General features: G+C 40.0%; 1 protein-coding gene across 1 annotated transcript in view; it reads right to left on the bottom strand.

Annotated features, from left to right (window-relative positions):
• Positions 1-12,837, bottom strand: part of sptbn1 (spectrin, beta, non-erythrocytic 1) — a 223,920-nt gene that overhangs the window by 160,456 nt on the left and 50,627 nt on the right. Inside the window, exon 3 of the mRNA XM_067989007.1 lies at positions 1,314-1,507. Within this exon, the coding sequence (XP_067845108.1) occupies positions 1,314-1,458 (145 nt within the window). The 5' untranslated portion in view covers positions 1,459-1,507. The remainder of the gene's footprint in view (positions 1-1,313; positions 1,508-12,837) is intronic.

The following is a 12,837-nucleotide window of genomic DNA, read 5'->3' as shown; positions in this document are numbered from 1 at the left end:
TACATTCCCTTTTCACTATTTTACATTACAAAACAGAGGCAGAAACATTTAAAATAAATTCCTCTCAATACTAAATAGAGGAATTTGATACAAACACACTACTTGTACTGTAATACTGCACAGCATAATTTCCAATGTCATTCATATCATACATTATATATGGGAAGTAAACAAAAGCCCATTTGGTATGTACAATTTAGGTAGAATTAGTATACATTATTCATTTATTCTCCCTTTTAGCAAATGTATACCCAAGTTTCATTTGAAACAAAGGTCACAGTTCATTTCAAAAAAATTATGAACACTTTTCCCTCACCCTCATATGCCTGTAGCTTGCCCTGTTACACAGGCAAGCAAGGCATAAAAACAATAGCATTTCTTCAGTACTTTGGTTAGCTAGGGTGATGAGTAGTTGAGCCATACATACCAGCAAGGTCTCAGGTACGATTCCCAGTCTGTACTCAATAATGTTATTTCAACCGGAGCAGTAGAGACATCACAATTGTACTGAAAACCCATGGGTTGGCCGGGGTGGGGGGGGGGGGGAAAAGAGGTGGGGGATACATTTTTTAAAAAAAATCTATAAAAGGCCAAGGCTTCTAATCCTAATTGCTATGCAGTGAGTCCTGCAAGAAAATGGATCTATGTACGCCTTGGGTAAGGACTGTATTGGTGTCGGGTGTGATGTCCTCTGAAGCCGAATAACCTTCAAACACTCTTGGAACACACATAATGAATGTTCACTTGGGCGAGGTATTAGTCTTTTGATCCACAATGTGACTGTTGAACTCTTATTGCAAGTAAGCAGTAAATAACTTCAAGGGATAAGGAAGGGGAGCAAATTGGCAGAATTAGAAGGGAAAGAAAACAATGGATGTCCACCACTGTTAGTTTAACCTGACCAAAAGGGTTCTTGTGTCGATGCCACATACCTGCTACGGCTTTAATACAGGATCTCTCATTATTCCATTCATGTAGCTAAATCAATTGTAGCACTAACTGTTTAAAAAATGAAACTGTCACATTCCACAAAGCTTGTGACGCCTCCAATATTACACATTCAAAAATAATACTGATAATTGTGCTTCCCAAGTATTATACATTTACTGAAGTGTCACACATCCCCAACAAGAATTTTCTTTTGTTCCACAATCTGACTGTTGAACTCTTATTGTAATAAGCAGTAAATGCCTTCAAGTGATGAGGAAGGGGAGCAAATTGGCAGAAATAGAAGGGGAACGAAATAATGGATGTTCTCTCCACCACTGTTAGTTTAACCTGACCAAAAGGATTCTTGTGTCGCTGCCACATACCTGCTAAGGCTTTAATACGGGATCTCTCAAACAGCCTGGCAGAACTGTTTTCATTATCCCATTCATCCACATCCCAACGATTGTTGACATCACTATACTGCTGCTGAATGTCAATGTTGTCGTAGTCTGTTGCTATTGCTGTCATCCTGCCTTCTTAGCTGCCCTTCGTCATGAGCTTCCTTTCACAAAAAGTTCTGGAAACAAATGAAAATAGCACTTCAGTAAACAAAAGGATCCTATATTATTTTATAATGCTTGTAAATGCATATCTGGAACTGCACAATTTTCAAATTTCTATTTTGCTCAACAGCGGATCAGCATTTAAATAGAACAGTCAAGGACTGCACTAGTTGTGAACTAGACTATGAAAAAGGTGCATCATTATCAGAAAGATAAAGTTTACAAGACAGTGAGTTATTTAACTGGAGCTGTCCACATGGGGGAAAGAATAGAGTACTACTGAAGGAAATAAATGCACAGCCAGTGGTGATGGTCCATTTAAGGAGTTAACGACATAGGGAGAAATCGTACAGGGACATTCAAGGGCAAATGCGTGAGGATTACCTTGAAATTTAACAATGGGAGATATAATACTCTCAGGCATACTTCCTGTATATAGTAAAGGGGAAGAGTTTGCAAAGAAATAGAGGAAGTAAACAAATGGCTGGCCAACTGGTATAATAATGTGATTTTCATAACTGGAACATTTTTCAGGATAAAAGCGAATGGTTTCTGAAAGATAGGTTGAATCTTAGCTGAGCCGGAACATGAGACTAATAAGGAATATAGAAGCAGCCTTTGCAAACCATTTAAACTAGATGGGGAAGGGGGAGAAGAGGTACGGAGGTAATTGCATCCCATACAAGACTGAAATAGGAATACATGACAGCCAACAAACTAGCAGGAATTCACTAACTCAAGGCGAAATACTAGATCCAGCCTCCAGCAGCAGTCGGCACCAAGGACACAAGGAGGAGAAAAATCTTTACTGTTTAGACATTTGGGATTTAAAGGAAGTAAACCCTGTAGAAAAGGAAAAACTACCCAGAGCTAATAAAATATTCTGTCCTCCCTCTTATTCTGAACTGATGATCTGTAGTAATTCCCTAGTTTTATGGAGATAAAAATAACATATGAAAATATGACGGCTACATTAGTGAGGAATTTCAGTAAACCAAAACTAAATTGTGATTGGCTAAGTGGCCCAAAAGCAGAATTGGTTAGTGCGTGATTACTTCAGGGCACATGGAGCGCGGGTTGGAGAATCAGAGCTACAATGTTGTAGCCTTATCCCCAGCCCGTGTGCTCTCTGACGCATTCTATCTCCGTGCCACAATGTGTCCACCGCCTCTTTCACTTTGTCTTTCTTTACCCATGATTCCCTGTCTCTCCCTGCATGCGTCCTCCTGTCTTCTTCTCATGTTTGCCCCCTTCTCTATTCTCTCCCCCCTCCATGTCTCCCTGTGATTCCTTCTCTAACTTCTTGCTCCCCCAATTTCTTTATTGTCCCAGGATTCACAGGGTGGAATAGGGCTGAACAAAAAGGCTGGGGGCAGAAGAAGCAGGGCCAGCCGTGACCAAAATATTTTAATGGTCCACAGGGCTGAAGGGAGCAGGAGAGATGCCATGAAATTGGCCCATACAGCCAAAGAAACAGGAAAGCCAGGGCAGTGATGAGAGCTACATTTTTAAAACCGTTAGAGTGGGCCAGGCTAGAGACCCAAGTGTTGCATAAAAATACTTAAAGCATAGACAATTTCCACGAAAGCCTTGCAGTCATTAGTTAGATCAATGCAGTGGTACTCAGCAGCTGGGAGGCTTGAACCCAAGGACATCACCTGGTGGTCAGCATGCACAGTTTCAATTGTAGATGTCAACATGAACGCCTTACCAAAAATAGTGACAACAGGAAGATTTAATATACTAGTCAATCTCCCATGGCATTGCACACAGTAAGATAGCAAATATGGTCATTCCCTTGCTCCGATGTCCTTGAGTTGCTGATTCTTGGCCTTTATTGCTGCTTCTCTCCCATTAACTGCTTCTGCTTTCCTCTCATCTTTTTCTTCTTTCGTTTTGGATGAGAGGTGGTGGGTGATGAGGTGGGGAGCACAGCCACCAATGGCGTTAGGCTGCATCTGGGGTAGGGGTTGAGGGGAAAACGTGGCTCTCAGTGATTTCCTTCCTATCCCCTGCCCCAATTACTTGTGCTTTCCTTCACCTGCCCTATCACGTCCCCTATCTCTTTACCTTCCTACTACTCATTCCTCTTCCTACCATCCCCTCACTCCTATCATTACCCCTGCTTCTTCCCCTTTGAACAGCTCATTCCCTGTATCCTCCCCTTCCCCTTGCTCCAGTAACTCACTTCATCCTAAACCCTTCACCCACTCCCAAGGATGGGTCCTGAGATTCAGAGGTACCTTAACTCTCAAACAGTTTACCTCCTCCTCTCCCTTATCAGTTTCTCTCAAAGAGACACTGTTTGCTTTCAAAATTCAATTTAAAAAACTGCCCGTCTTTCTCTCTGTCTTTTGGGTTTTAGAAATTTGTATCTCTCATGCAGATGTGATAAGCATTGGCCTTTTTCCAACTGCAACAAACCAAAATGGGGTAATATATTCTAAATATACGATTGCAGCTATTGTGTTGACGCAGTGGGATACCTTTAACGTTGAAAATAACTAATACAGCACCACTTACAGGAGTAACGGAAGACTAACTAATTATACATTAAATTCGGTACATGAAACCCATAATGTATAATTAAATCAATCTCCCGTGGCACAGAACACAAGGGAGTCAAGATCAAGCACGTTAGAGGGGTGAGCATTGGTGGGGGGGGGGGGGGGGGGAAGAGGAGAGAAAAAGAGGAAGAAAGAGCGAGCGAGCCACAGGAGAGGCGAGGGGGAATACGAGCCGGGCAGCGAGAGCGCGACAGACGGGCAGCGAGAGTGCAAGCGAGGGAGAGAGGCAGAACCAGGCAGACAGCGAGAGAAAGAGACAGGCAGCGAGAGAGAGAGACAGGCAAATGACAGGGAGAGGACAATAATGTGGTCAGGTATAAGTGGGTGTACCAGTAACTATGCTTGTGAGAACTGAAGACAGCAACATTAAAATTCAGCTTAAATGCCTCTGGACAAGGATCAGTCATAACAGAATTCAATGGCTGCTGTGGAGCGTGAACAGAATGCCTACAGGTTAATCAGAGGGATCCTGTGCTGCATTGAGGCATGAGGTGGGGTTCGCCCTCCTCTCCAAGCCTTATTACTCATCTTACACGGAGCCTTCAGCTGCCTTTTCTTGTTATTGTGTGCACAATTTGGTCAGTGGGCTCCACTTCATAATTTTGCTGTGAAGGTTTTGAAGTTTAGCCTCCAGATTACAACCAAATCATTTGAGAAATAAACAAATTCATTCATAAATACTATTACCGCATTGCTGAAGAGAAAGCATGCTTCCAGTTACTGCACTGAGAGAATCATACTGATGCGTGCTGGGATATTCTCCACACTACACATATTCAGATTGTGGCATACTGAGACTTGCAGGTATGGATGCAATTGGTAACCCTTCAACTGACAGTGATAATGCTTGAGAATATCAGGTTTTGGAGAAAGACCGAGGCCTCAAAGTAAAAACATGAATGAAGGTACTCAGACAAAAGAAACAATTCTATAGGTAAGTTTAATCATGTAAAATAAGCACTTTGTTTTTATTATGTTGGAAACCTTATTTTGAGCCCTGAATATGTGAGAAAGAAAATTACAGAAATGGTTTTTGAAAAACATGGAGTGATTTAGTTAAAAATATTAGTAATGTTCCACGTGGCTCATAATTAGAGTTCTAATTAATTGCTGTTTTACAAGTACAAAAGTTGAGCCAATCAACAAAACAGAATACTAGAACATGACAGAGGAGCTATGATGTCTTACATGCAATGGACAGGCGTGCATGCACACATATTTGTAGGAAAGTATATAAACTATTTTTCACTTCCATTCCCACACAAGCAGGGAGCACATTATTGGGAAACTGCATCTCCAATCCCTGCTGGGATTATGCAATTTCCCAATACACCAAAGCAAAGAATCTCCTCTATTATATAAATATTAGATGTAATAGGATGCAAATGTAGTGTACTATAATACGGCAATCAGTTTTTTCAATTTTCTGCTTCACCTCAAGTTTGCTTTTCATGCATTTTCTTTTATTCTTAATGCCTCGTAAACTTTGAATTTGTTTTGCTTTTGGTAAGTAAATAGGACAATTATATCAGTTGTACTTCTTGCTTTCCACCACTAAGTGACACTGCAGCCCCACATGTTGGCAATAACTAGATAGTCACTGGTCCAAATTTAAAAATCTGACTCAAAAGCATTAAGCTCCAGCCATTAGACAGAAATAAAAGAAAATCCAATAGTCCAACACCTTTTAATTGAATGGTCTTCCCTAGCTGGTTACATAATTACCTTATTATAGCTTCCAGAACAATGTATGCTGTTGTGCTATTTAGTACAGGTGAGATTTTTGGGGGCATGGGAACAGCAGGAAAAAATGTTTATACATACTATTGCTACAAATAAAAAAAGTTCTTTGATCATAAATTAATATTTTGATGTAATTCAGTGCCTCAATTAGACAGACTTCTTTCTACACTGGAATTGCAACAAATTCTACAATATTCTACAACTAACAGTCCTTTGTTCTTCAACCCTCCTAAATCTCTCAGGTCCATGTATGTGCATACTTCACAATTGGAGAAGTCAATTTGTTAGATAGCTAAATGACTGGATTCATTGTTCAAGAAAAATGCAGTGTCTTGAACGTGCCTTTCAGCTTGACCTTATCACCAGCGCATATCTATACTTAGCTCTTAGCTACAGTCCCAACGGTATCAACCTACATTTCCATTGGCTCAGCTATGAGTTTTTATTTAAATAGCATCACTTCACAATCATGCAAGAGTTTAAGAACCCCAGAAAAACAAGTTAGCCATTTAACCGCCAGAATCTAATGGCATTCCACGAATATCTACGTGAACATATTAGAGGAGCAAAATGTTTAAAGAGGAAATATTCATTCTTGTGATGGTCTCATACTAAACACATAGCAAATTTGATTTTACACATTATGATACAACACTAAGCTACATGGACGTGCATAGCCAAGAATAAATTTATGTTGAAAAAAAGGGTTTTATTGGTAGGTAATACATTGGATGGGAGAATCTCCTGCAGTGGTTTTTCTTCCTGCTCCTGCACCGTTACCTCCAGAGTTCTCCCCAAAGATCTATTCCTTGGCCCCCTCCTATTTCTCATCAACATGCTATGCCTCAGCGACAGCATCCGAAAACACAATGTCAGATTCCACATATATGCTGATGGCACCCAGTTCTACCTCATTACCACCTCTCCCAACCCATCCACAGCATCTCGCTGCTTATCAACTGAGCTACCAACTCCATAACCTCTCCATCACCAAGACCGCCTACTTCTACCTCTGTAATATCGCCCATCTCCGCCCCGCCTCAGCTCATCTACTGCTGAAACCCTCATTCTTGCCTTTGTTACCTCCAGACTTCACTATTCTAATACTCTCCTGGCCAGCCTCCCACCTTGCACCCTCCATAAACTTGAGCTCATCCAAAACTCTGCTGCCTGTATCCTAACTCACACTAAATCCCGTTCACCCATCATCCCTGTGCTCACTGACCTACAATGGCACCCATTCCAGCAATGCTATGATTTTAAAATTCTCGTCCTTGTGTTCAAATCCCTCCATGGCCTCATCCTCTCTATCTCTAACCTCCTCCAGTCCTACAACCTCCCAGAGATCTCTGCACTCCTCCAAATCAGGCCTCTTGCACGTCACCGATTTTCATCGCTCCACCACTGGCAGCCATGCCTTCAGCTGCCTAGGCCCTAAGCTCTGGAATTCCTTCCCTAAACCTCTCCGCCTCTCTATCCTCCTTTAAGTCACTCCTTAAAACCTACCTCTTTGACCAAGCTTTTGGTCACCTGTCCTAATATCCCTATGTGGCCCGGTGTCAAAGTTTGTCTGATAACGCTGTGAAGCGCCTTGGGACGTTTTTACTACGTTAAAGGCACTACGTAAATGAAAGTTGTTGTAGTTGTAGTCAATAGTAGTGGCAGTATAATGAAGCAAGTGTTTCAGGATATTGACAGAGTAGAGAGAAACTTTTACGCTGGTGGGGAAGTCTATTACAAGGGGACATGACCTTAAATTCAGAGCGAGGCCATTCACGCAAAGGGTGGTAGAAGTGTGGAACACTCTCCCACAAAAAGCAGTGGATGCTAGCTCAATTGGTAATTTTAAATCTTAGATTGGTAAGTTTTTACTAGCCAAGGGTATTAAGGTGTGTGGAGTCATGGCAGGTAAATGGAGTTAGGATACAGATCAGCCATGATCTCACTGAATGGTGCAACAGGCTCAAGGGGCTGAATGGCCTACCCCTGTACCTATGTACATATGGTATAGGTTAACTATACAGTTACTTACTGTTTAATGACAAATGACATGCTCACAGACAAACCATAAAATTAACAGAAGATGTACCAGAGGATGTGGCTTAGGGTCAACAACAAGCGAGTGAATTTGATAAACACTAGACTCCACAAAAATAATTCGGTAACAATACGAGGCTGTGAAACAGATGACCAATCCCCCCCACCACTCACCAAAATCATTACATTTCTGGGTGTATTTTATGAAATTAAACATCTTATGTTAACAGGATTATGTGTTGCTATGATCTGGTACAATACCATGTAAACTGACTCTAGGAATCTAGTGGCCAGTAAAACATACATAAAACATACAAGTATACATAAGCTAATAAATATTTGCCATTTAAATTTTTTTTCCCCCCAAATTAATAAGTTATTGAGGAGAGGAATGGAACATTCTAAAATGAATGATTCTACCTATGCTGAATAAAATGGTGGTCTTGTAAGCATCACAGAAAAACATAATTCTGTGTCACTGGCCCTGGACCAGCTTCAGGTTTGCAACTGCAACAAAGCCACCAACTATTTAATCTTCTGACATTGTTTTGAGCTTCGCATTTTCTCTCACTTTTTATTTGCATTTGATTTTTCTTAAATTTAAAAAGTCAGTGAGCATTCAGTAATTCAAGATATTTGTTCATCCTCAGTCAATATTTTGTCTGATGTCACATGCAAACAAAGAATTATGCTTATACAATGAGTTGATTGCTGGAATACACATTTCCTTCAAATCTTGTGTCATCAATAAATTAATTAGTCAACATTAAAGGCATTTCACGTTCAAAATGCATGATGGTCCTCGAATAGGCAAAAACCTCAGGACTCAAATGTTCATGCAAATTCCTTTCTTTTCATATTCAGTCGCAGAAATGCCACGAGAGGTCATTGTGTAAATGTTCAGGATGTCACAGCTTTACTATTCTGAAGTGTTGAGTCCTGCTCCCTTGATTTCACATTGAACATCACGTGCATCACACCATCTGACTGGAGCGTGTTCCAAGTTGAATGACTTCTGCTGAAGCCACATTAGCAATTAGATAACAAGTCGCTATGACAAGGATGCTGCAACACTTTCATTTGCTAGTTACTATAGGCTGTGAAATTCAGCAGAAGGATATTTTTCTATATAAGTGTCTGACGTCAAAGCTTTTCCTTGTGTGGGCAATGTTTTCTGCCTTCCACTCAGATAGCGCCCATCAGTTGAACAGGACAGTTAAAACAGATAAGCCAGGGGAGCAGCAAGATCCTCAGGTTTATATATAGAGGCATAAAGTACAAAAGCAAGGAAATTATGTTGAACCTTTATAAAATACTGGTTCGGCCACAACTGGAGTATTGTCCCCAATTCTGGGCACAGCACTTTAGGAAGGATGTGAAAGTCTTAGAGAGGGTGCAGAAAAGATTTACTAGAATGGTTCCAGGGATGAGGGACTTCAGTTACATGGATAAACTGGAGAAGCTGGGGTTGTTCTCCTTCGAGCAGAGAAGGTTGATAGGAGATTTGATAGACGTGTTCAAAATCATGAAGGGTTTAGATAAAGTAAATAAAGAGAAACTGTTCCTATTGGTGGGAGGGTTGAGAACCAGTGGACACAGATTTAAGGTGATTGGCAAAAGAACCAAAGGCAACATGAGGGAAAACTTTTTTTTTTAAAACGCAGCGAGTAGTTATGATCTGGAATGCGTTGCCTGAAAAGGTGGTGGAAGCAGATTCAATCATGGCTTTCAAAAAGAAATTGGATAAGTACTTGAAGGGAAAAAATTTGTAGGGCTACAGGGAAAGAACAGGGGAATGGGACTAACTACAATGCTTTTACAAAGAGCCAGCACGGGCTCCAGGGGCCGAATGGCCTCCTTCTGTGCTGAAACCATTCTATTCTATGATTTTAGGTGGGGATTTGAGAGCATAAGCATCTATACCATTCAGGCCAATAGTTTATTAGGCATCATTCTTTTCAAGATATTTAACTTCCTCGTATCTTATCTTGATTCTACTGTTTAGGTTTCTAAGCTTTAGTGAGTGTTTTGCTGTTGTCCTTGGATTTTCCATGGGCATTCAATAACTCCACCTCATCCGCACACCTATGACACAAGGCTCTAATCTCATGAGTAAAGGATAGTGGAATTGTGCTGTCAGAAATCAGATGGTCGATCTTGCAATCATCCTTGGGAGCCTGAAAATCAAATAGTACTGAATTGTTGTCACACATGCGCTCCTGGCAATTTGGCAACAGGAACTTTGTATGCAGATTAATCTCCCTCTTTATCTTCCCCACTTATTAAAGTATTTCAGCTTTTTGTTACAGCATATTTATGAGAATTAGCTCAATCAGCAACATGATAAAGCACAAGGCCCTTGGAATGTTATTTTTCACTATTATTTCAGAAGAAGCTTGAATGCTTTAGGTCATACAAACTGAACTTACCCAGCAAGTCAGTATACAGCACCATCACATCCTATAGATATTGATTGGAGGTATAATCTTCAATGACTTCAATCAATCCTTGTTTAATATCTGGTCATAAATCAGAGAAAGATGCAAGAAACTAGCCATTTTCATTCTGGTACCAAAGTTGGGCAGCTCACCAGAGCTGCAAAGCTTCAGTCTCCTAAATGCAGGGCTAGATTAATAGGTTTTAGACCCATCCACAAATTTTTGGGCACGAATTTAAGGTTCCACAAAGCTCAATTTGAAAGGTACATACAAAGGGATTTTGAACTTCATGGAAGAAATTAACTTTAATTACAGCTATTCCCTCAGTTTGTAAGAAGAGGTTGGCGGTAGTAAGCGTCACAAAGTGCGAAGTGTTAAGGAAAGTACAATAGCAAATCTAACGTGCTAACTGGCTGAAGATTTCACATTGCATGGCAAGCATTATATGCCAAAGATTGATTATACATTTGACATTGATAAGGGAAATACACTATTTTGTTCCAATATAACCTAAGAAGGGTTTGGATTGAATTTCTGTGGGAAGCTTGTTGTCCTGGTCTCACTGGTCATGTGCTCTCACTCATCCACATGTTCCTTGTGTCCACTGCCTCAACACACACATATTTATGGGTGTTGTCATTTACAGCCATTGCTAGACTTCAAGTAGCTGTCAGCAAAGTGGTACATAGGCTGTCTGCAAGTATTCCATTAACTGTTATTAATTCCAGACCGTTCAACAATGTACTATTACATCAGCAAAACCTTTGCACACTGACCTCAGATCAGTGCAACTGTTAAGTCAGCTAAAAGACTAGGGTTTTACTTATTGCCTTACATTCAAATTGTTTTAAACAAAGTTTTTAAGTAAATTAAATAAAAATATAGTGGGACATGTTAGGAGAATGAAAAGTTTCTCTGCTGGTCAAGAAATTCTTACACTGGCCCTCATTCCAGAAAAAATTATTGGAATCCAAAATCTGCATCATAAGCAATACACTGATGACTGTGGTAGGGTCTCATGCTATTACGGAATAAGGACCATTTCAAATTTAGACACGTGCTCATCACTTTATGCTTTAATCAGCCATTTTATATTCCAGGGCAGGATTTGGCAGATTACAATTTGGCTGCATTTAAAAAAGATTCTGCTTACCTCAAAAAGAATGGTGCATACAGCAGTGTATCACATCACCAGCGACAAGTTCAGTTAATTGTAAAGTATAATCTACTTTCCTACAGTAAAATAAAAATCATACCATTTCTCACTCTGAAGAAATAAACTTCCACCCACTCAGGTTAGTTACCCAGCATGATATCTTTTAAGCATTGAATTTCTCAAATATAACTGTGTTCCTACAATAAGATTTAAATTAAATTTCTACATTTAACATCATTGGATTGCAAGATATGTGGCAATTTGTTAAATATGAAGCTTGTAATTAGAAAAAGTCATCTTATAAAATTATTGATGAGTAAAACACACAGAATCAGTTCTTGAAGGTAATGATTTTTTCTTGTTCTGAGCATTGTTTTTAGAAGGACGTGCCAGCAGATGCTTTTGGATCTAGTTTTTGTAGATTATCCTTCAATACTAATAAATGATTCATAAAAAGGCATGTAAAACCAGCCATCCAGAACATTTAGGTTATTAGAGGTCAGATAGCCTCCATTTAAAATGACTTAAAAAAAACCCATTAATTCTTAGCCCTTTTTCTTAATTGCTTGACATCTGCATGAGCGGGATGCGACATGGCAAAAATAACCTTAAAATGTCAAGAAATGCTTTATCTAAAAATTAAAATCTATAATTAAATATCAATTTTATATGTTACTGACAATAGACTTTTTTTCCAATGTGAATGTGCAAGAGCTTGTGTTTGTGTGGGAGAGTGAGAGAGTGAGAGAAAGTGTGAGAGAGTGAGAGAGAGAGTGAGAGAAAGTGTGAGAGAGTGAGAGAAAGTGTGAGAGAGTGAGAGAAAGTGTGAGAGTGTGTGAGAGTGTGTGAGAGTGTGTGAGTCCTTACTGTAAATATCCGCTGATGTCTCTAAATCACATACTCAAACACCAGAGTGGCCAGCAAGAGGTGTGTGGGAGTATCATTCCTACCACCTGACCGGCAAGAAGCTACGCAGTGCAGACAGAAAGCAGATCTGGAGTACTTTTCACTGCTGTTTTCTAGACTCAAGAACACTGAAAAGAAAGAATACCAATACTGCATTCTTCAACTAAAAAAACTGAATGTGGGAGCTACAGCCCACAAATACCCAACATCAACAACACAAATACTTCATTCAAACACAGACACTATTTTTTCCAATAAAGACAGCCTCCAAGCAAGGTGTCTAAAAGATGCATTAAAAATTCTGGTTCCCAACAAGCCATTGCGTAAACCAGAATGATCGCATTTTCATGTGCTCCTTTGCATCTGGTGCCATTAGGTGCACCCCGGTGATGTGACTAGAATCTCAGAGAACATTAGCACTAGAGAAGCAAGGATCAAGGAAACAAAAGATTTACAAACCCAACAAATAAGTAACTCCAACTGAAATACTTCAGGCC

The sequence above is a fragment of the Heptranchias perlo genome, chromosome 8 (assembly GCF_035084215.1).
Source record: "Heptranchias perlo isolate sHepPer1 chromosome 8, sHepPer1.hap1, whole genome shotgun sequence".
NCBI classification, from domain to species: domain Eukaryota; kingdom Metazoa; phylum Chordata; class Chondrichthyes; order Hexanchiformes; family Hexanchidae; genus Heptranchias; species Heptranchias perlo.
This window is presented reverse-complemented; position numbering and strand designations above follow the sequence as displayed.